This window comes from Barbus barbus (genome assembly GCF_936440315.1).
Source record: "Barbus barbus genome assembly, chromosome: 29".
Classification (NCBI taxonomy): Eukaryota; Metazoa; Chordata; class Actinopteri; order Cypriniformes; family Cyprinidae; genus Barbus; species Barbus barbus.
This window is the reverse complement of record NC_136757.1, coordinates 3,300,396-3,322,151: the sequence shown is the minus strand read 5'-3', so window position 1 is coordinate 3,322,151 and position 21,756 is coordinate 3,300,396. Positions and strand designations below refer to the sequence as shown.

General features: G+C 38.4%; 1 protein-coding gene across 1 annotated transcript in view; it reads left to right on the top strand.

Moving 5' to 3' along the window:
* LOC306849579 (serine/threonine-protein kinase mTOR) overlaps nucleotides 1-21,756 on the top strand; it is a 148,033-nt gene that overhangs the window by 103,023 nt on the left and 23,254 nt on the right. Inside the window, exons 32-41 of the mRNA XM_079384722.1 lie at nucleotides 1,458-1,573; nucleotides 8,234-8,311; nucleotides 8,658-8,765; nucleotides 9,907-10,032; nucleotides 11,847-11,978; nucleotides 15,324-15,439; nucleotides 18,001-18,118; nucleotides 20,026-20,223; nucleotides 20,693-20,793; nucleotides 21,522-21,618. Coding sequence (XP_079240848.1) covers nucleotides 1,458-1,573; nucleotides 8,234-8,311; nucleotides 8,658-8,765; nucleotides 9,907-10,032; nucleotides 11,847-11,978; nucleotides 15,324-15,439; nucleotides 18,001-18,118; nucleotides 20,026-20,223; nucleotides 20,693-20,793; nucleotides 21,522-21,618 — 1,190 coding nt within the window. The remainder of the gene's footprint in view (nucleotides 1-1,457; nucleotides 1,574-8,233; nucleotides 8,312-8,657; nucleotides 8,766-9,906; nucleotides 10,033-11,846; nucleotides 11,979-15,323; nucleotides 15,440-18,000; nucleotides 18,119-20,025; nucleotides 20,224-20,692; nucleotides 20,794-21,521; nucleotides 21,619-21,756) is intronic.

The following is a 21,756-nucleotide window of genomic DNA, read 5'->3' as shown; positions in this document are numbered from 1 at the left end:
TTTTTGATTATTCCAACATTAGGTTAAAGTTCAAGAATTCTGGAATTCTGTTAACCCATATCTGTAACTAAAGTCTTCCTGACAACGCCAATATGCAATTTTCCTTAGTTTTATTCTCACTTATTACTGAAAAGACAAAACACTGTAATCACATCAACACAGTGATACATAATTAACATTCCTCTTCTATTGGACAGGGATTCAAACTACTCGCCTTTTGGGTAAAGTTAACTGTCATGAATTTTGAGCAAAAATGGAAACTTGCGATTTGTTGTGCAAACACACAACACATGCTTGATGTCAGTCGGCAACAGCAGCCAAGCACATGTCTGACAAAAAGTGTTGCAAGTTTTGATGCATATATGTAAACAGCACTTACTGTATACAGCAACAATATACATGTGGGGAAGTCGTGGCCTAATGGTTAGAGAGTTGGACTCGTGATCCAAAGGTTGTGGGTTCGAGTCTCGGGCCGGCAGGAATTGTAGGTGGGGGGAGTGAATGTCCAGCGCTCTCTCCACCCTCAATACCACGACTGAGGTGCCCTTGAGCAAGGCACCGAACCCCCAACTGCTCCCCGGGCGCTGCAGCATAAAATGGCTGCCCACTGCTCCGGGTGTGTGTTCACGGTGCGTGTGTGTTCACTGCTGTGTGTGTGTGTGTGTGCACGTTGGATGGGTTAAATGCAGAGCACGAATTCCGAGTATGGGTCACCATACTCGGCTGAATGTCACTTCACTTCACTTCACATTGCAACATTAAGCTAGATGTTACATAAAGCAAAAAACAAATCAGTTTTTACTTGTTTCGCGATGTTAATTCATTAAATATTTAAATTCAAAAACCTTCTGTAGGAGTATCTGTCTCTCCTTACCCTGCTAAGAAAACCTGCTTAAATCAGCCTAAGCTGAAAAATTACCGAAACGTCTCTAAAACCAGCCAACAGACCTGTAACAACAAAAGCATGCATTTCACAACCCGTATTTTAGGGAAGTGAATTCATACGAAATACATCAAATGAACAGAAAAGAGACCCAACACAACCCCTCCCAAGATGAATTTGATTAGATTTTTTTTTTTTTTTTTTTTTTTTTAATTTTTTTTTTTTTTACATATAAGCCCTGGTGATAAACTAGTACTTTTAAGACCGTACATTTTCATAAGCAATAAGATTCTATTGTGACTTTTGATCTGAGACCAAACAATGAGGAGTTCATATTCAGTTGGTATTCGTCAGTCAATCAGTATCAGTTTAGAAAGTATAAATTAGCATTTAGCATTAAATATAAATTAGCATTTACAGATATTCTGTTTACAGTCCATTCCACATTGCTGCTATTTAATGTTGCACTTAATGTAGTCTCAGATATTGCAAACAGATATTTAATTTATTATTTTGTTGAAGATATAATACGTGTATGTATATAATATCATTTGCATCTTTGTGCATGTGTCAGGCCACTGGGACAGTATGGAAGAGTATACCTGCATGATCCCACGAGACACCCATGATGGAGCCTTTTACAGGGCAGTGCTTGCTCTACATCAGGATCTCTTCTCATTGGCTCAACAGGTACTACATAATAAACAACTAATGAGAGTTATTAAATGAACAGTACATAAACTGCCTCTAACCTCACTTGTCATCCTCTAAAAATGTAAAAACTCCCTTTACATGGAAGAAACAACCAGGAGGGAGATGTTTAAGGAAAAATTGTTCAGTCAAAGATGATGAGTGCAGCAGTTGCTTTGGTGCATTGTCTCACAGGCTTTATGTAATATTGGTCAAAGGCTACCCTCAGTCTGCACATCAAATAACTTGGCTGACATACGGTCCCTGCGGTGATGCAGTTCCTTTTTCCAAAACAAGCGTGACTGTGTGTGTGTGTGTGTGTGCGTGTGTGTGTGAGAGAGAGAGCGTGAGATGAGCTCATACACATGGAGAACATCACAGACACCCATGTACTCTCTGTGTTCGCCATTATTATCCTGTCCATCCCACCTGTTCCATTACTCGCTAGGACATTGTGGCTAAGGTTATTTCAGGTAAACAACAGTCACAGCATCACTCCAGTTTAAAGCTGGAAAGGAAAGTAGCCATTTGGACAATTTGGTGAGTCACATTTTTAAACAAATTTGAGCATTTCTGTAATAAACTTACAAATTCACATTCCATGTATCATAATTCAAGTTAGGGTTGTGCCATATCATACCGTCCACGATAATACCGGTATAAATTTTTACATGATAAAAAAAGTGTCATATCGCGATATCAATGATATAACGACGCAATGACGTATTTACTAGGGATGCACTGATTGTTTGGCAGCCGAAATTATTTGGCCAAAAATAAGCAAAAAAAACTAATAAATTGTACCGTACAATGGCGTGACACGATCAAATAGAGACGCGCACTAATGCAGAAAATATGACGGCAGTGTGGAAGCATTTAAAACTGTCAGAGAAAGACGCAAAAGTCATTACAAGCACCGACAGAGAAATGACCACAAAATGGCCTTAAACAATTAAATACACTGCAGAACGTTACGTTTTCTAATACACGCATGAATTGCATGTGTTCAAACAACGCTGCATGAGCTCGCGACGCTGTCTCGTTAGCCAGGGTTCAAAGTCCAGGGAAATCTGTGCTGAAACTGTTACTCGTCAGCTGCTCAGTAACACTTTTATGAATTTTTACAAGGCATGTGACAATGTGATACGTGCATCTTCCCAAATTAGTAATGAGAGTAAATTCTAAATCTGCTGCTCTCAACCAACAAAAAGGACTTCCTGCGGGTTTCCATCAAAATAAAAGCTCCATTAACATTCATAAATGTTAGTATTGTAATTTTACTGTTGTTCTGTTAAATAAAATTAAAAAGACAATAATAATGGAATAATTACAACAGCTCTATTAATACATTTATTATAACGTTCACACATAGTGTTCAAATTGGGATGTGTAATATTTTCTAATGTTTTAAAAGAATTCCCTTCTGCTCAGCAAGGCTGCATTTATTTGCATGAAGGGGGTCTCAAAAATGGTCATAACATATTAATTTTTACTAACTTATTAATTTTAAGTTAAATTGTGCTTTGTTTGTATAATGTCTGCTAGAATGTTAAAAAATGTTCAGTGTTAAATAATTTTTAAATTGTTGTTTTGTAATAGTGTACAATGTTTAAAAATAATAATTTATTCCATGTAGTGTCCAGTTCAGTCATTTAGTATTTAATATCAGAATCAGAATGAGTTTTATTTTCCAAGTATGTTTACACATACAAGGAATTTGTTATAGTAACAGAAGCTCCACAGTGCAACAGAAAGACTGGCCGTTCTGGTTCTCAGAGCTCTGTAGCGTCGACCAGACGGTAACAGTTCAAAGAGGAAGCGTGCTGGATGTGAGGGGTCCAGAGTGATTTTACCAGCCCTTTTGCTCACTCTGGATAAGTACAGTTCTTGGAGAGTGGGGAGGGTTGTACCAATGATTCGCTCAGCAGTCCGGACTACCCTCCGTAGTCTTCTGAGGTCAGATTTGGTAGCTGAGCTGAACCAGACAGTTATTGAAGTGCAGAGGATGGATTCAATGATGGCAGAGTAGAACTGTTTCAGTAAGTCCTGTGGCAGGTTGAACTTCATCAGCTGGCGAAGAAAGTACAACCTCTGTTGGGCCTTTTTCACAATGGACTCAATGTGATTGTCCCACTTCAGGTCCTGAGAAATTGTGGTGCCCAGGAATCTGAATGACTCCACTGCAGTCACAGTGCTGTTCATGATGGTGAGTGGGGGGAGAACAGGGGGGTTTCTTCTGAAGTCCACGATCATCTCCACAGTTTTGAGTGTGTTAAGCTCCAGACTAGTCACCGTCCTGAATGAGGCCGATCAGTGTGGTGTCATCTGCAAACTTCAGGAGCTTGACAGAGGGGTCTTTAGATGTGCAGTCATTCGTGTAGAGGGAGAAGAGCAGTGGGGAGAGTACGCAGCCCTGAGGAGCTCCAGTGCTGATGGTGCAGGTGTTGGATGTGAATTTTCCCAGCCTCACTAGCTGCTGCCTGTCTGTCAGGAAGCTGGTGATCCACTGACAGATGGAGGTGGGACGGAGAGCTGTGTCAGTTTATTCTGAAGGGTGTCCGGGATGATGGTGTTAAAAGCGGAGCTGAAGTCTACGAACAGGATCCTCACATAAGTCCCTGGTCTGTCCAGATGCTGCAGGATGAAGTGCAGTCCCATGTTGACTGCATCATCCACATACCTGTTTGCTCTCTAGGCAAACTGCAGGGGGCCACAGGTCTGTAGTCATTAAAGCCTGGCTCACACTACAGGATGTTTAGCCCGATTTAGCCCCGATTTCCCCCTCCCGAGAATCGGGTACCTTGATCGGCCCCGATGTTCGGCGCGGATTATCTGGTAATGTGAGGCGTTCACAGATCGAACCTTGCACCTCCCGATCTGCTCGCACACAAATCGGGGCCGCCCTGATCATATCAAACATGTTTGATATTTAAGATTTAAATCGGGATGATGACGGCTGATTACGTCATGTACTTTCACAATAGAGAATGAGGAGTTATGTCACATTCTTTCCACTCCGCGTTGCATTACGGGAAGGCGGCACCATATTAGCAGGATAGGCTGTCCGTTTCCATGGTTACTTCTCATTCTTTATATGGATAACTGCTCATCTTTTGTTTTGTTTGTGCCTTTAGCAATTATTCATTCTTCATTGTATCGTTTGCAGAGAAGAGCAGCTAATTTATCGCAGTGCATGATAATTAGAATTTTTTTTTCTCTCAGGTTTTGTAGAATTATTTGATGTGTTGATCTGATTTCCGTGAAAACAGTGTCACCCGCTGGATGCTCGCTACTGTTTCAGCCATCATATAAAATTATTCTAATAAAAGTGTGTTCAACAAGCTGACAGAAGTCAATCTATTTCTTTGTTGGAAACTTTTAAATGAGAAAGTATAATTGTTGTCATTATAAATATAATTTTTTCCATGGCCACGGAAGAGAAAAAGAGTTTGTGGGTCAAATTCCGGAGTCACAAACTCGCTGTATTTTTATATTTATGTCAACAAATGACAAGTAACATCTAATCCCTAGGAGCTTGTGAACAGTTTTATAGCATTTTAAAATGCTGGTTTATTGTACTAAGACTGTGATGCTAAAAGACATGCAGGTGAGCCAGAATATTAACGCGACATGTTTAAACAAAGTAGAAAGCGCTTATGGATTAAGAAGATATTTAATGTTCATATTTTGGGCTCATCTGTTTTTCTGCACGTATTAGTAAGGAGTGTACAGAATGTGGTATTTTATTATCACTGTCTCTGTGCATTAAGCGCGTTCTTATGAGAGGAAAATGCTTAAAGTAAATAAATGCGTTGCGTTCATATTTTGAGCTGCGTATCTGCACATAGTATGCTTTACGTACCACTTTAAGCATTTTAGAAAGTAATTTACAAGCCTAGTGAGAGTCATACTAGCAAAGAAGGTAACGTTAATAATTAAACCAACAAAATCAAATCTTTCAAAAAACACACAGAAATGTGATTCTTTTATTGAGTGAGAGGCAGTAGGTTTAATCAGTAACTAACAGATTTACTATTCGGCGTCTTCTCCGCGACCTGCTTCTTTTGGTATTTTTACATAGAAAAAGGTGAAAAAAACATACTGTTTTAACCAGTTTTCTCTCAGAACGATGATCTGAGTTACTATTGCAATTCTCGATGCAGCATGAATGACATACAATGGTGACATTTTTCACAATCACGACAAAAAAAAAAAAAATCAAATACTGCCCTAAACTCAATAGCGGAAAGGCAGCGATATCCTGCAAATATGGCGGATAAACAAAGCAGTTTCCCAGAACTCAACGCGGCGTTACGTCACATTCTCATTCTCTATAGCCAAAGCTCTACCGCAAAACAGCTGTTGCACAGGTCCGTTGGATAGTGGAGACAGAGGAAACGGCTTCTTGAAATTTTGTAGTAACACTGTCTGTATAATGTGTCAAACGTATCACAACTGTAGGAGAAAGAGAAGCGCTGGGGTGAAAACGCTTCATTTTTGAATGTACCGGAAAGCTGCTAGAACGCTAGCTAACATATGTAAACATTGCTGACGAGCTGCTGCGTGAGATCACGTGAGGTGCTCCGTCTGGCATGATAATCTTAATAATATCTTGTGGTGTGTGATGCGCCACGATATTCAAATCTTGTAATGTGTGCATGTTTAAGATTTGAGGATAGAAAATCTGCGAAGATTCTCATTATGTGTGTGCTGCAGCCAGCTTTCATAATCGGTTAGGATTTTAATTCCTGTAGTGTGAGCTCGGCTTAAATCCAGTAATTTTGGGTTTCTTTGGGACGGGGATGATGGTGGAGCGTTTGAAGCATGAGGGGACTTGTTGAAGATCTGTGTGAAGATGGGGGCCAGCTGGTCAGCACAGATTTTGAGGCAGGCTGGTGACACACCATCTGGGCCTGGTGTTTTCCTTCTTATGTTCTTTCTGAAGACCTGGCGTACGTCATCTTCGCTGATCTGAATTGTAGGTGTGGGGGAGAGGGGGGTTGCTGGAGGTGTGAATGGTTGTGTGGAGAGGTGTTCAGGGCGGGTGTGGGGTGTTTTGTCAAACCTGCAGTAGAACTCATTCAGATCGTCTGCCAGTTGTTGATTCTCCAGAGTGCTGGGGGATGGTGACTTGTAACTGGTGATATCTTTCATAACTTTCCACACTGAAGCAGAATCACTGGAAGAGAATTTGTTCCTTAGCTTGTCAGAATAATTCTTCTTTGCCACTCTGATCTCCTTTTCCAGTGTGTATTTGGCCTGTTTGTACAAGACTTTATTCCCCTTTCTGTAAGCATCTTCTTTGGCCTGACGGAGCTGTCTGAGTTTGGCAGTGAACCATGGTTTGTCATTTTTGTAGGTTAAATGAGTCCTGGTAGGAATGCACATATCCTTACAGAAACTGAAATAAGATGTTACAGTCTCTGTGAGCTCGTCCAGATCGTTTGCAGCAGCTTCAAAAACAGTCCAATCAGTGAGAGAGAAACAGGCTTGTAAATCCCGCTCTGTTTCGTTAGTCCAACTTTTAACAGTTCTTAATACAGGTTTTGCAGATTTAAGTTTCTGCCTGTAGGTCGGAATAAGATGAATCAAAAAGTGATCAAAGAGTCCTAAAGCTGCTCGTGGGACAGAGTGATATGCGTCCTTTACTGTTGTGTAACAGTGATCCAGTATATTACTCTCTCTGGTGGGACATGTGATGTGCTGTCTGTATTTTGGCAGTTCGCGAGAGAGAAGTCCCCGAGAATGATTAAAACAGAGTCTGGGTGTTGTTGTTCTGTGTCTGTGATCAGATCAGCGAGTTTCTGTAAAGCTGATTTTGCGTCCGCTTGCGGTGGAATTTAAACACTTTTTTTAAAGTAACGCAATTGTTCCTGTCCCTGGTAATTGGTTACTTTTATAATGATTTAACTCAGTTACTATTTGTGAGAAGTAACTAGTAACTATAATTACTTTTTTAAAGTAACTTGCTAACACTGGTCACTACTATTGCACTATAATGCTGCTTCTGCCACCTTATGACAATAGAGTTACACCTCGAATTAGGAAGTCTGTCATCAATGACAGTAGCTCATTGGAAAAGGATGGAAAATGCCCTTCTTTGTGTTTGCCCTAATAAGTGCTGCTGCCTACCAGCTGCAATCACCAATAAAACGTTGTTACATAATTTTTTGTATATCGTCATAAATATGTAATTGCAAATATTCTTGAAATATCATGATATCATTTTGAGGCTATATCACCCATCCCTAATTCAAGTGATTTTACTTGCACCAAGTGCATGTTGTCGTCAAGGCAAGCAGATTCATTGCATGCAATATACCTGCAGGAGCTGTGCAAGTATTCTTTTTTTCGCCTCTAGCATTGCAGTAAACACATGGAAAATAATGTGCAAAAATGCTTTTATTTAACAAATCAAGGAGTGAATCAGTCACCCACTGCCATTTCTTAAGCATGGTTCAAGTTAAATACACAATGGCAGGCACGCAGACACTTTATATTTAGTTAATCTTGCTGAATTTACACGTTTAAATTTGTTTGTTTCGTTCTGTGTAAATTAACGTGTGAATGTAACCGGTCATCCTCCTGTCACTACAATGGGTGCATCCTGCGGAAAAATTCAGCAACACTATGGTATAACGTGTGTTCATGTGATTTCAGTGCATTGACAAAGCCAGAGATCTGCTGGATGCTGAGCTCACCGCCATGGCTGGAGAGAGTTACAGTAGAGCATATGGGGTAAGAGCATATACCTCAGTCTCAATATAGAAGATAATAATCATTTGACACAAGTAACTTTTATTTTTATTGTTCATTGTGCAATTGCTGTTCAGCATGTGAGGTAAAGACGAGGCCATTTCAGGAAAGACTGTTACATAATAAATCCAAACCCATGTCTCTGTGTTACATTATTACTAGCACCTTATTCAGGCTAGAAACGCATACACACACGTCCTCTCACATTGGGCGAGATAATGAAACTTAATGGATCTAATCTTTTTTTTTTTCTTACCTTGGTTGGCTTTTGTTAATATAAGTTAAGATACAGTCTTTTTCATTCTCTGTATCTTTCCCTCTCTCATAGGCCATGGTGTCTTGTCAGATGCTGTCTGAGTTAGAGGAGGTGATCCAGTATAAGCTGGTTCCTGAGAGGAGGGAAATCATAAGGGAAACATGGTGGGAGAGGCTGCAGGTACTTGCCGAGTTAAAGGAGTATTCAGGGTTCTAAATGTGTATATATAAGTTAAAATATGATTTATTACAAAATAATGTTGCACGTACATTTTTAATTGCATCACTACATGTTGTCATATAAACAGTGAGTCAGTAGTGATACATTAATTTAAAGTTTCACAAAGAAAGGTTTCATCAGACCGATCCAAACCAATAACTTCCATCTGTTGCTGTTGTGTTCCTTCATCAATAATCCTGTCCTGACCTGGCTGACGTTATTTGTGAAAACATTTTGTGGTTGGCTTGACATCAGCTCAGCAGGGTGCCTTGACGTAGTGTTTCGGCTTGCGTTTCTTTTATATGCTCAGCTAGTGCCACTGGGGAAAAACAAACATTTAACTGTGAGAACTAATGCTGCCAACCTGCAGACTTTTCCGTTCATAAAGGAAGGTGTGAGAGTGCAGAACTGATCTATTGTTGACAAGGAAATGTTAGTCATCACTTAATTGGCCATCTTCAGTCCAGGACATTTACAGACTCAGAATATTGTGATTTGTTTTATTAGAGGGGGTTAATGTACAGTCAACTTTTCATCTGCTTTTCATTTTTTTATCCACTTTCAAGTTTATTCATCCGTTATGTGTAAAAGCAGCTTATTCTGGCCAAGGACTGCCCACTTTATAATCTTAACATTAGCTCATAATTTTGCTAAAAGTCAGTAGTCTGGCTATACAATGGTAATAGCTATAGACGCCTAAGTAAGTCTTCATCTTTCTGTTGACACATTTTCTCAAATGAATGGCGTACACACCATTCTTTAGAGCTGTCAGCTGCTCAGTTTCTTGTCATTTATGTCAGAAAACTTCATAGAGTCTGATGTATCCAACCAGAGCTTCAGTATAGTCAGTGCTGGGGAGATTACTTGCAAAGTGTAGTCTGTTACTGATTTTTAGAATAGAAAAAAGAAGAATTAGAGCCATTGTGTGTATATGTAATCATGTAATCCATAAAATAACTGATATGAGAGTGATATGTGATTACAAGTATTTAATTATTACAGTCTGATTACATAAAATCTGCATTATATGTAATCAGTTACCACCCAGAACTGAGCATAGTTTACAGAAGTAAATGCTGAAACTGTGACTGTTTTTCTTCAGGGCTGTCAGCGTATTGTGGAGGACTGGCAGAGGATCTTGATGGTGCGCTCCTTGGTCATTAGTCCACACGAGGACATGAGGACGTGGTTGAAGTACGCTAGCCTCTGTGGAAAAAGTGGAAGACTAGTAAGAGCAACACTGTTACCTTCAATTGCAAGCTTAACTCTGAACTCGTTATGTAACACATAAAATATGATTGACTGAGACTACATGATTTCATAAAAGGAAAAACTCTTGAAGTTTTAAATATCTTCCAGAATACGGCACAATGTTTAGAAACATCCGTAAACAAGGAAAAAATAAAGCAATAAGCCCCTAGAAGCCTTGGTTTACAGTTGTTTAGATTTGCTAAGGGGCCTTGTCAGGCACAATATGGAGCTGAATAGAGTATATAAAATGAACACAATAAGGGGGCATGAACTGAGAAATCAAAATCCCGTGCTCGTTTGACATATAAGAGGTCATTGTACTATAAAAGCAGTGTAAATTCCAGAGCTCAAAAAATCTGCTGAAACCAAGTTAACAAAACTTGTATGTCCTCCTCTTATGTAATAGAAATGAATATGAGTGTAAAACTACCTACACATATCAACTCCTGCTTCTCCATCATCACCTCTTCGCCCCAAGCACTGCTGTGTTATGGATAGACTGGGATCATTTGACCAAAAATAGCATTACCTTCCAAAGGATCCTAATGTTAGGAAAATGGCTGTTTATTTTCAACTATGTGAAAGCACACAGTCAGACATTCTTGCATGTTATTGCTTATTTAGTACTGACCTGAATAAGATATTTCACATAAAAGATGTTTACATATACTGTGCTGTTACCTGTGGATCCACAGTTGTGATTTTTTTTGTTTAGTGATAGTTGTTCATGAGTCCCTTGTTTGTCCTGAACAGTTAAACTGCCTGCTATTCTTCAGAAAAATCCTTCAGGTGCCACAAATTCTTTGGGTTTCCAGCATTGTTGTGTATTTGAACCCTTTCCAACAATGACTGTATGATTTTGAGATCCATCTTTCCACACTGAGGACAACTATTACAAAATATTATTGTAAAACATTTTTTACAAAAATTTGTAAACCTATTACAAATGTCATATTTAGCTACCTGTGCCCTCCAACAAGTAGGAAATATACAGAAATTTAATAACGTTATCAAACATTAAATTCTAAATTAAAAACATGAATTTTTAAAGCTACAAAATTTTGGGCTGCTATTTCTTTGAGATGCCGCTGCTAAACGTGACGCAGATCTGACATGCATCGTATTTTCATCGTACAACCTTTTATATATAATTGCGCTTTAATATGAAATGATATACAGCTCGCCAGCGCATTTGTGCGTGCAATTGAAGAGCACATGTTACAAGCACAGTGTAACGGCAGACAAGAGAGAAAAAATTATTTTAACACACAGTCTGTCAACATCTCATCTGACTTTGCTGGAGCTCATCCTCACCCGTACCGTTTTCCGTACTCGTTTGACAAGTGGAGAGCGCGTCTGAAATGTCTCCCGTTTGATGTGGTCGTAAAGACGTTCTGCGCTTCTAAATAAACACAATTGTTGTCAAGAGAAAAGAGACCGAAGCAGCAGTTGTGTGTATATGTATGTGTATATGTGTATGTATATATATATATATATATATATATATATATATATATATATATAAAATTTATATAGAAATTTATATTTTTCTCATTTGTAAGTTGCATTGTATAAAAGTGTCTGCTGAATGACTAAATGTAATTTATGTTATATGTGTATATATATATATATATATATATATATATATATATATATATATATATATATATATATATACACACACACACACACATATATTGGAACCACTGGAAGCTACTAGTTATTACTAGCTGCTAATTCTTGCAATCCTGTTAAACTATGATCCTAACAGATTCTTTGTGTATTCCCCAGGCGTTGGCCCATAAGACCCTCGTTCTCCTGCTGGGAGTGGATCCTTCCAAACAGCTTGACCATCCCCTGCCCACCGCCCACCCTCATGTCACCTACGCTTATATGAAGTACATGTGGAAGAGCACTCGCAAGGTAAACACTCACACTTTAAATGCTCTTGAAAACAAGTGTTTCCTTTCGCAGTGCCCCTGGGAAAAATGTACAGTCAAGTACAGATTCTTTCTGCTTACATGTGCAAAGAAAACGTTAGGGGTCTGCAGTATCTGAAAGAAGCCATCCATTAGCGTTCCCATTCATCTTAATAGCAGTTGCTTATCTGGTGCATACGGTCCTGGAAATATATGACTTGCATGCTCCAGTCATGGCTCATGGGCACTGAGTTCTACAGCTAGGTTATTTTGAGCAAATCACCAGAGCCATAAATGGCATTGACTAATCACATTAGAGTCACAACGCTGTTTTGCTTTTTTTTAATATAATATTTATAGTTTACAATTACTCATTTGCTTGCAAAGAGTTTTATTTTGTCAGAATTAGGATTGCAGGCCCCTCTTTGCATTGTGTGTACTGACCACCAGAGCCTCTGGCCGTTGGCGCATATGGCACAGGTAGACGCATAGAGCATGTGACCCCTAGGGCCCCAGGACCTTTTATTGTAACACTTACACAGTGTCCATCAAATGAGATGAAGCAGCTTGATTTAGCACTTTTTGGAATGCTGTCTTAATATTATTCAAATTATGCAAGACGTCAAATCCTTTTTTCCCGTTACATAAGGCGATATGTGATAGCGGTTAAGACAAAATCAAGTGAGACTTGTGGCTTCCATTTAGTTTGTCAAACAGCTTAATTTTACATGACTATAATAGGTTTTGGGAAATTCCTCCCCTGCCAACAACATTCCATGCGCCATTAGTAGCCTTTCATATAAGACCAATGAAAGCACTACTTCATGACAGGAAGACAGACTCCTTCAAAAAAACCTAAAAAACTTGAATTAGTTCCTCCTCACTTAAAAACATCCTTGTTTTTTTAACAGTAAAATATCTACTTGTCTGTGATGTAACCAGACGAGTGGAAAGGTCGCTTGGCTTTACCTTTCCAGCTTTTCAGTCTTACCTCTGTTACTCTGCACTGTGAAGAGCGGTCACCTTTTCCTTAAGAGTATTGGCCAATGGAAATGGTACAATATTTTGAGATTTTATGTCCAACTCCCATATAAATAAACTAAACTCATAAATGTTACAAATGTAAGTAATAGAGATGGCCAGTGTCTCTCTCTTGTTAACTTAAGCTTGAAATTGCATCATTTACTTGTTAGGGTGCAGTTTAGCAAGACTTTTAAGGATCCTAAAGTGATTTCCCAGTTAGAAAGGGATTTTGTGTCACAAGGACAATACAGGACAATAACTGGTAATATAATAGGAAGGGTTTTTTTGTTATTTTTAATACAAGTAATGTGTAGATTCATGACTCTGCATGATTATTAGATAATGCCATTTTTAGAATTAAGGCGTATCTTGGCATATCCATTCAGCCATTTTTTATGCAATATCCCAGAATGTATGTAAAATAGGTTTATGGAAACAGCTAATGATGACAGAATTTTCATTTTTGGGTGAACTATCCCTTTAAGGACAGTATAATTACATCACATCAATGTCCCATACAGCTTGTTAATGGAGTGTTATGTCTGCGAGAGATTACGTAAGTACTGGCTAAATTCCAGGCACTGAGAATCATAAACCAAACCAGAGAGCCAGTCCCAATCCACAGCACAGCGTTGTGTTAAAATTACATACATACATGCATGGACCTGTCAGCCTCACTCAGAAATTCCTGTGAAGAGATAAGAAAACAAAACACAAAATTACTAAAACAGATGGAATTGCAAATTGGCACATTAATAGAAATCACAAAACACAATCGACTAAGTTGTCTGTTGGATGACCTCCTCTAAATGTTGGTACTGAATTGGTGTTACTGAAGGAAAATATCAGTTTAATGGAGTCTCTAGGAAATTGGGTGTTATAGTAATGCTCATGACTGGCAACTGGCAGGAGTCATCACCATTGTTCCAGGGAAATGGTCTGTATAATCATACCTGCAAACTAGTCGCTTTTCGGCGAAATTCGCCGTTTTGAATCAAAATATGTCATGTGAATTGTCTAGATACGAAAAGTTTTTTGGGGGAGGGGGTGGGTGGCTGGGTTGGTCAGATAGAGAGAGAGAAATTGCAAGCTCATAAACAGGAGTGTATTCGACCAAAGGTTCGACTTGAAGCAGCACTGTGCAGTCCGATCGCTGTATGAAGTGGCTCCGCATGCTTTCGAATCGCTCTCGCGGTACTTTAACGTCATATGCCGATCGGTCTGTGCTCTGCTGCTTCAAATCGAGTACATCTCATCTCACGAGCTGATCCTCCGAGCCGGTCCGTTTTGACGGCACACTAACATGTCGTCGGTGTGGAAGTTATTCATTGTGAGTGAAGCAGACACGAAACTCACAATTTGTATCACAAAAAAGTTCACTGATGAAGTTTCAGTCAAAGCCTCCGAGCAACACAGCGGTGTTTCGATACTGAATGAATCCTCGTTTTTGAACGAATCGAGTGAGTCAATGATTCAGTAACCCATTTATAAATACAGTAGTCACTTGCCTCGTTTCTGAATGAATCAGCCGTTTGAATTAATGACTCGCGCATTAAAACAGTTATTTACCATCATCTACTGGTGGTTTGTTTTCATATTTAAAAGTATTGCATTTTTCCCAACAATTTTTAACTTGTATGTTCAAAAATATTTAAAACATTAATTTGTAAATGCATTTATGGCACCTCAGCTTCATCAAACAGTCTGTGTAAATACATCTAATGTCATTTCAGATGCAGTGAAAAGATGGAGTTTGTTGATAGTATAGTATAGTAGTACTCTAATGTGAACATTAAAATTTGCAAAAATAAATTACTCCACTGCTTACAAAGAGAAGTATGAACACTGATGACAAGAGAGTTGCACTGTCCAAAAAGTTTGTGGTATAAATGTGCTTCTTTTTTTTACTTGAAGCATTTGTCTTTTTCCTTTATTTTGTTGTCAGAGTGCACCAAGAATGCTTAATTTACATGTTAAATTCTCAAAATTTTAATCTATGGGGAAATGCCCCCCCAGACCCCCCTACAAAGGCCATATATGTTACCTTTTTGACAATATGTGAGTTTGCAGGTATGATAATAAAGATACTGTCTAAAGATAACTGGAAAATTGAGTGTTTACTATTGTCCTCTTGGATTATCAACACACTATTTTCCTGTTTAATGCTATATGTTAATACTATATGCTTTGACACAATCTGTATTGTATAAAGCGCTGTATAAATAAAGGTGACTTAACTTGACTGTGTGTAAAAATATCTTCTACAAGTTAGTAATGATTACTTGCATGATATATTTTGGCATTTGTTCTGTTTCATCTCTCTCAGATCGATGCATTCCAGCATATGCAGCACTTTGTGCAGGGGATGCAACAGCAAGCACAGCATGCCATCGCAGCTGAAGACCAGCAGCACAAACTGGAGCTACACAAGCTAATGGCACGGTCAGTAACCATATGCCCACACTCTTAGTTGATTTTACTTGAAAACTGCATAAAACCATATTGAATTGGTTACCATATCAAGATGATTTTGTGTTCAGCGCATGCGTGAACACAAAAATGGGTTCACAGCATCTATATGTTGTTTTGGTTATTCTGAAATGCCTGAGGAAAGCCTGTCATCGATGTGTTTCTGTATAATTGTCTTGCATGACTGCGTTCCCAAACAGCAGCATCCACCTCGGAAAGCAATGACTGCATTTATTGTGCTTCGTCTGCTCGCTCTGAGGCGCAAGTAATTTATTATGTATGAAAATTATTATATTCAGTGGCTTATCCTAGTTTTCGTAGATATATTTATTGCCAGTTTATCAGGAAGTGATGATTTTGGAAACGGTGCTTTATTCGCAAATGTTTTATGCCATTTTCCAGTTTTGCGCATAAGAAATTCACATCTTTGGATGGAAACCGCTTTTGTTACTATTTTCTCATTTGAACACGTGTTTGCTGGGTATCTTGTTTCATTTATTGTGGAATGTTTTATTATCGTTACTGTATTGCATGTTAAAATTCTTTTAGAATAATTTTTTCAGAAGTCAGATGGCATAAGTCAGATTTTGCTTCTCCATGAGCACAATGTATCTAAAGCATATGCAACTGCTTGACCACGTGTTTTATGATGTTCTTTAGCATTATCTTTGACAGCGTGCTGTTAACTGTGCATGCAACGTTCTCTTCCAAGGTTTTACGGTTTCCTCTCTCTTATTGGCCAGTTTCCATATAGTCTCCGTTTAAAATAGCTTTCCTTCGTTCGCTCTCTGGCTCTTCCAGACCCAGTTGTTTTCTGAGGCCAGAGATTGTTCTGCCTAAATTATTATTCAGGACATTTACTGGAACATGGACAACGAAGACAAAGGGGATTTGTTTAACTGATCCATGAGATAATTGAAATGGATTTAGAAAATCATGGAGATTGCAAAGAGCAATGAGTTTTTGATGTACTGGATGGACTGATATATTGACTTTATGCATTTTCAGACAACGCTGTGGCTTTTGTCTTGGAGTTTCTTTCAGATAAATGCTTAAATGGGTCCTATTATGCTTTTTAGTCAGTGTGTAGTGTGTATGTTTGGGCATAAAACGATCTACAAAGTTACAAATCTCAAAGTCTACTCCAAAGGGAGATATTTCGTTTAAAAAAATCTCTTTTCAAGAACTACAGCGAACGGCTCGTTTGGACTACAAAGTTGCTTTCCTGTATTTATGACATCACAAATTGTAAATCCCGCCTACAGAAATTTGAATGGTTGGGGGGTGGGAGAACACTTGGTTGAGCACTGCATGTTTCAAAATCAAAACCCAGTGCGGGTGTTTTTATATCACTGTATTTCTGATGGAAATCAACTATTTTCAGAAAATTGTGGATGTCATTTTCATTTAATCTTGCATATAATGTCTAATAAAGCAGCGTTTGTGAGCAGAGCTCTGTTTTGTGTACAGCGTTACCGGGGAAACCTCGATCTCTTCCGCTTCAACAGCGCCTCCTGCTGGCAGAGAATTCATTTGCATATATATGCGGCCACAAATAGTGCAAGTCTGTGGGACTATGGTATAATTAATTCAACAGGAGCTCAGTAATGTTGAATACTTTGCAACGACAACAGATTTGTGGACGAGCCGCACTACGCAGCCGTATATGAGCCTGACAGTCCACTTCATCAAAGACTGGTCACTGTACAGTAGGTGTCTACAGACATCCTACTTTCCAGAAGATCACACTGGAGAGATGATAGCGCAAAGTATTCTATTCTAAAGTGTTACCACACTGATTACCCATTGGTAACAGTGAGTTGGTCAAACTAGTTCTTAAGACGCAATCTTAACACGGTGGCTAAGTTTATGCAGCTGGTGGCTGTTGTTAAAATGTTGGCAGTGAAGCTAAGTTGGTCATCAAACAATATGCCCAGGCCTTTTTGCTCGGGTGTAGACCCCAGTTGAACAGTGATGTTGTGGTGACAGTTTGACAGGGAGTATTATTCTGTCTAACTTTGCTTGATGTATGAGATTTTTTCCTCATACATCAAGCAAGCATGAAATTTCACTGCAGATTACCAGGTCCAGATCTTTCCAGATTAAAAGGTTTTGTTAATTCTTTAATATTGGTATATGTGGAACTTAGGTGACTACAATGCAGTGAAAACATACGCATACACGTTATTTTAAATCGGAAGTGCATCACGGTGCAAGTCATTTCAGCTCAGAACAACTAAATTGGTTAAATGACGAGTGATGAGTTTTGCTATTTGAGGAAGCTTCCTGGCAGCATGAACATGGCCTGTATAGCCATCAAATTCAGTCCAGTGAAAGCAGTGCCAGGTCAAACACCCTACCACCAAAAAAAACTCCCAATTTGTGATGTATATAATTAGTGCAGTCTAATGGACACAAGCCATTCAGTGAGTTTCTGTCCCTGCTATGTTGGTTGTTTAGGCGAAACTATTTGTGTAGAGGTAACTGGGAACACGAGAAATGCTCATTTTTTTGTTTGTTTCTCCTCTGTGCAGGTGTTTTCTGAAGCTGGGGGAGTGGCAGCTCAGCCTTCAGGGCATCAATGAGAGTACCATACCTAAAGTGTTACAGTATTACAGTCACTCAACAGAGCATGATCGCAACTGGTACAAGGTACGTAACCTCACAAACTTTAAATGTATGTGGATGAATCACATTAAACCTGCTAACAACACGTCCACATTGTCTTCTTAAAATCTCTTTCTCATTGATCCTCATTAGATCTTGATGATATCATGGTGCATAAATGCTTCAAATGTTAAATAATACAGTTTGAGACCACACTGAAATATTATTAATTAATTATATTAATTTATTGTTATTAAAATAGTAAGTATATGTAACAAGGGCACCTTAAATTAAATTGTTACCCGGATTTTTTTTAAAAATTAGAAATACAGTTTTATGACTTTTTTATGAATTTTAGGAAACACTTGAAACAAAGAAAAGAAACGTGAAGTGAATGATGTAATATTCTTATCATATTAAAAGCTACATCACATTGATATGTGAGTGTAATAGTGCTTTCATACAACAGTTAATAAATAAGTAGTTACTGAGTAAGTAACATTTAGTTATATTGCCAGAATGTTTTTGCTTGACCATGGCATCACTTTGATGTCAGGGAAGGTGTCACCAGTTCCCTGGCTAATGTCAGCAGCAAGGTACAACACTGGGGTTTGGGACCAATCCTATAGACTCCTCGGAGCCCCAAAGTTGGTCCTTTCCTTTGATGTTACACTGTGATTAATCAGTAAGTGGTTTTTACGACCCGTGATCCAATTGCTAGTCTGACAGGGCACTACACTGGCATTTTACAAAATGTTCTTCTTCTAAAGCGATTCCTTTTGTTGACTTGATTTGTGTTTTGAGGTTGATGAAATACCTCTTCATCTCTAGATTTTTAATGGAGGCCTGCAAGTTTTTGTCTATGATTCTCAATATCTTGACTGTTGTCCCAGTCCCAGCTGAAGACAAGCAGCCCTATAAGGATGATGCGTGCACCACCATACTTCATCATAGGTGTAGTGTTTTTTTGGGGGGTGATGAGCAGTTTCGTTTGCTTCAAGCACAACTTTGGTGACCCAAAAGTTCAATTTGTTTCTTCAGTCCATAAAATATTTTTTTGTGAGTAATGATTTTTGTCTGGCCACCCTACCCCATAGCTCAGTCATATGAAAAAAACAGGACACTGTTGTCATATGCAGCAGCCACTTTATTGTTAATGTAAGTCTCCTGGCAGTCTCCTTGTCTCCACTTGAAGATGGCTTTGACTCACGGCACATGCACATCTATTGTTTTGGAAATACTTTTGTATTCTCACTTTCACAATGAGATCCCAACATATCTTTAGAAAGTGTTTTCTTTTTTGTGAGTTATGGCTTCAGCAAAAAGATGGAACCAAGATGATGCAAAGGAAGTCCTACGGAAACAAAACTTTTTATTCAGGGTTGATCAGCATCACTTAAATGATGACGAAATGATTATATATAATCTTTATTACAGGCTCTAGGCCCAATAGTAGGACATACAACACATACAACAAAAAAAAAAAAAATTATGATAATTATTTTAAAGTAAAAATCTGAATGTGACAAATTAATTTCAAACAGAGTAAAGGGCTGCTCACACAGAATGCATTTTTCTATCTAATTGCGCTACTTTACCATTGTTTTTCTATGTAAATAGATGGACACGTTTGACTGTTGCGTTCACGTTTTGCAAATTAAAACCAGTTCACCTTTAAAAAAACCTGCATTTTTTTGTTCCGTCTTAATCGAATAAAAGTTAGTATTAGATTCAACGATGACTGTGAGTTTAATCAGAAACATTTTGCTGGAATTCCTCTGAAGATCTTTGAAAAAATAAGTTATTTTTGATAAAACATTTTTTTAGTCATGATCAAGCATTCATGTTATTTATCATGCTGCTGTTTCTATGCAGGTGACAGTTTATTTCCATTAAAGTGCTGTTGTTTTCAGTGTTGTCATAAAATGAGATAAAGCATATTTCCTCTGCAGGCCTGGCATGCTTGGGCAGTAATGAACTTTGAGGCTGTGCTTCACTACAAGCATCAGAACCAGGGCCGTGATGAGAAGAAGAAACTACGACACGCAAGCGGTGCCAGTGCCAACAGCGAAGCCAGTAACAGTGACAGTGAGGCCGACAGCATAGAGCACAGTCCTGTGCCCTCCCCTGGACAGAAGAAAGTCAATGAAGTGAGCAACAAACCAAAGCCAGGCATCAACGCTGAAGTGTTATTGGAAGCTTGTGTGTAAAGCTTCACCAGCATTCACTTTACTGCATTTCCAAACAACTTGTAAACTATTTTCTAAAATAAGTAAATAAGTCTAAAACAAGTAAACAAGTTTAAAATTGGCCAACAATAAAATTAAGCTTCTTTGATCTTCCGATGTGTTTACGCTGCTATAAGAACAAATCTGCAGACTGTTGCTATTAACAAGGTTCTCTCAACAGTTTGAAACCCAGAACTGCACGGAAAGTAAAATAATTTTGATCAGCAGACATTTGGGAGAATAAACAGCAAATGCAATGACAATTAGTCCTAAGATCTTGAAGTCAAATAAGACACAGGCAACACGCTTCATAGTGCTTGCGAAGGAAATAATGTGGATTTATGTATGAAATAATTTTTATTTATGCTGACAGTCATGTTTTCTGTTGCAGGATTTGTCCAAGACGCTCCTTTTGTACACAGTGCCTGCAGTGCAGGGATTTTTCAGATCTATCTCACTCTCACGTGGAAATAACTTACAGGACACACTGAGGTAAGAGAGCCCCAGTCATCTAGGCGAAAGTAACACTGTATTTATATATTTAACATGTATACTTCTGAGTCTGTTTAGAGCCCGTCATCTTGTTTTAAAATGTGTTTTTGTCATGCTTCACAGCATGCTGACATATTGCTTCACAATCCTCTCATGAATCCACATGTTACGGCTGGCCTGAAGCGATAGTTTACAGTTTAATCTGTTCTAGAGCAATAGAGAGCTGAGTAATATCAGCATAACAATAAAAAGATAATTGTGTGTTTTCTAATTATCTCCTGGTGAATTCATGTACAAGCAAAATATAAGCATTTGTCACTCTACAAGAACGGTCTATTTCCAGTGATGGAGTCTAAATTCAGACTGTCCTCATAAATGCCTTTTATAAGCAAAAAGAGCTAATTTGAGCAGACACAGCTTTTTCTAGTAAACTTTAGACAGAAATGGACGATTTGAGATGGGTTTATAATTAGCCAACGAGGATCAAGTTGTGGTTTCTTGATAAATGGTTTAATAACTGCATCATTCATCATTCATGAATGATGAGCTATATCCAGAAGTGCTATAATAGGTTCTTTTGAATTTACTTTCTTTTTTCTTTTTTATAATTATTTTGTAACCCTCTTTACAGCACCATGCAAACAAAAATCAATTGAAATATACTGGATTCACATGCAGTTCATCAAATAACTTTACATTGTGTATGATGATTGCTCCTTTATATTTAGAGTCCTGACCTTGTGGTTTGATTATGGCCACTGGCCTGAGGTGAATGAAGCTCTAGTCGAGGGTATTAAGACCATTCAGATAGACACATGGTTACAGGTAAGGCCATTTCCAGCTCTCTATACATAAGCAGTGTTTCGATTCCAACTGAAATGATCACAAGTTAAATATTTGAAATCTGTTTTCTCTGGCAGCAGATATGAAAACATTTCACATGTGGTTTTACCAGATTTGATT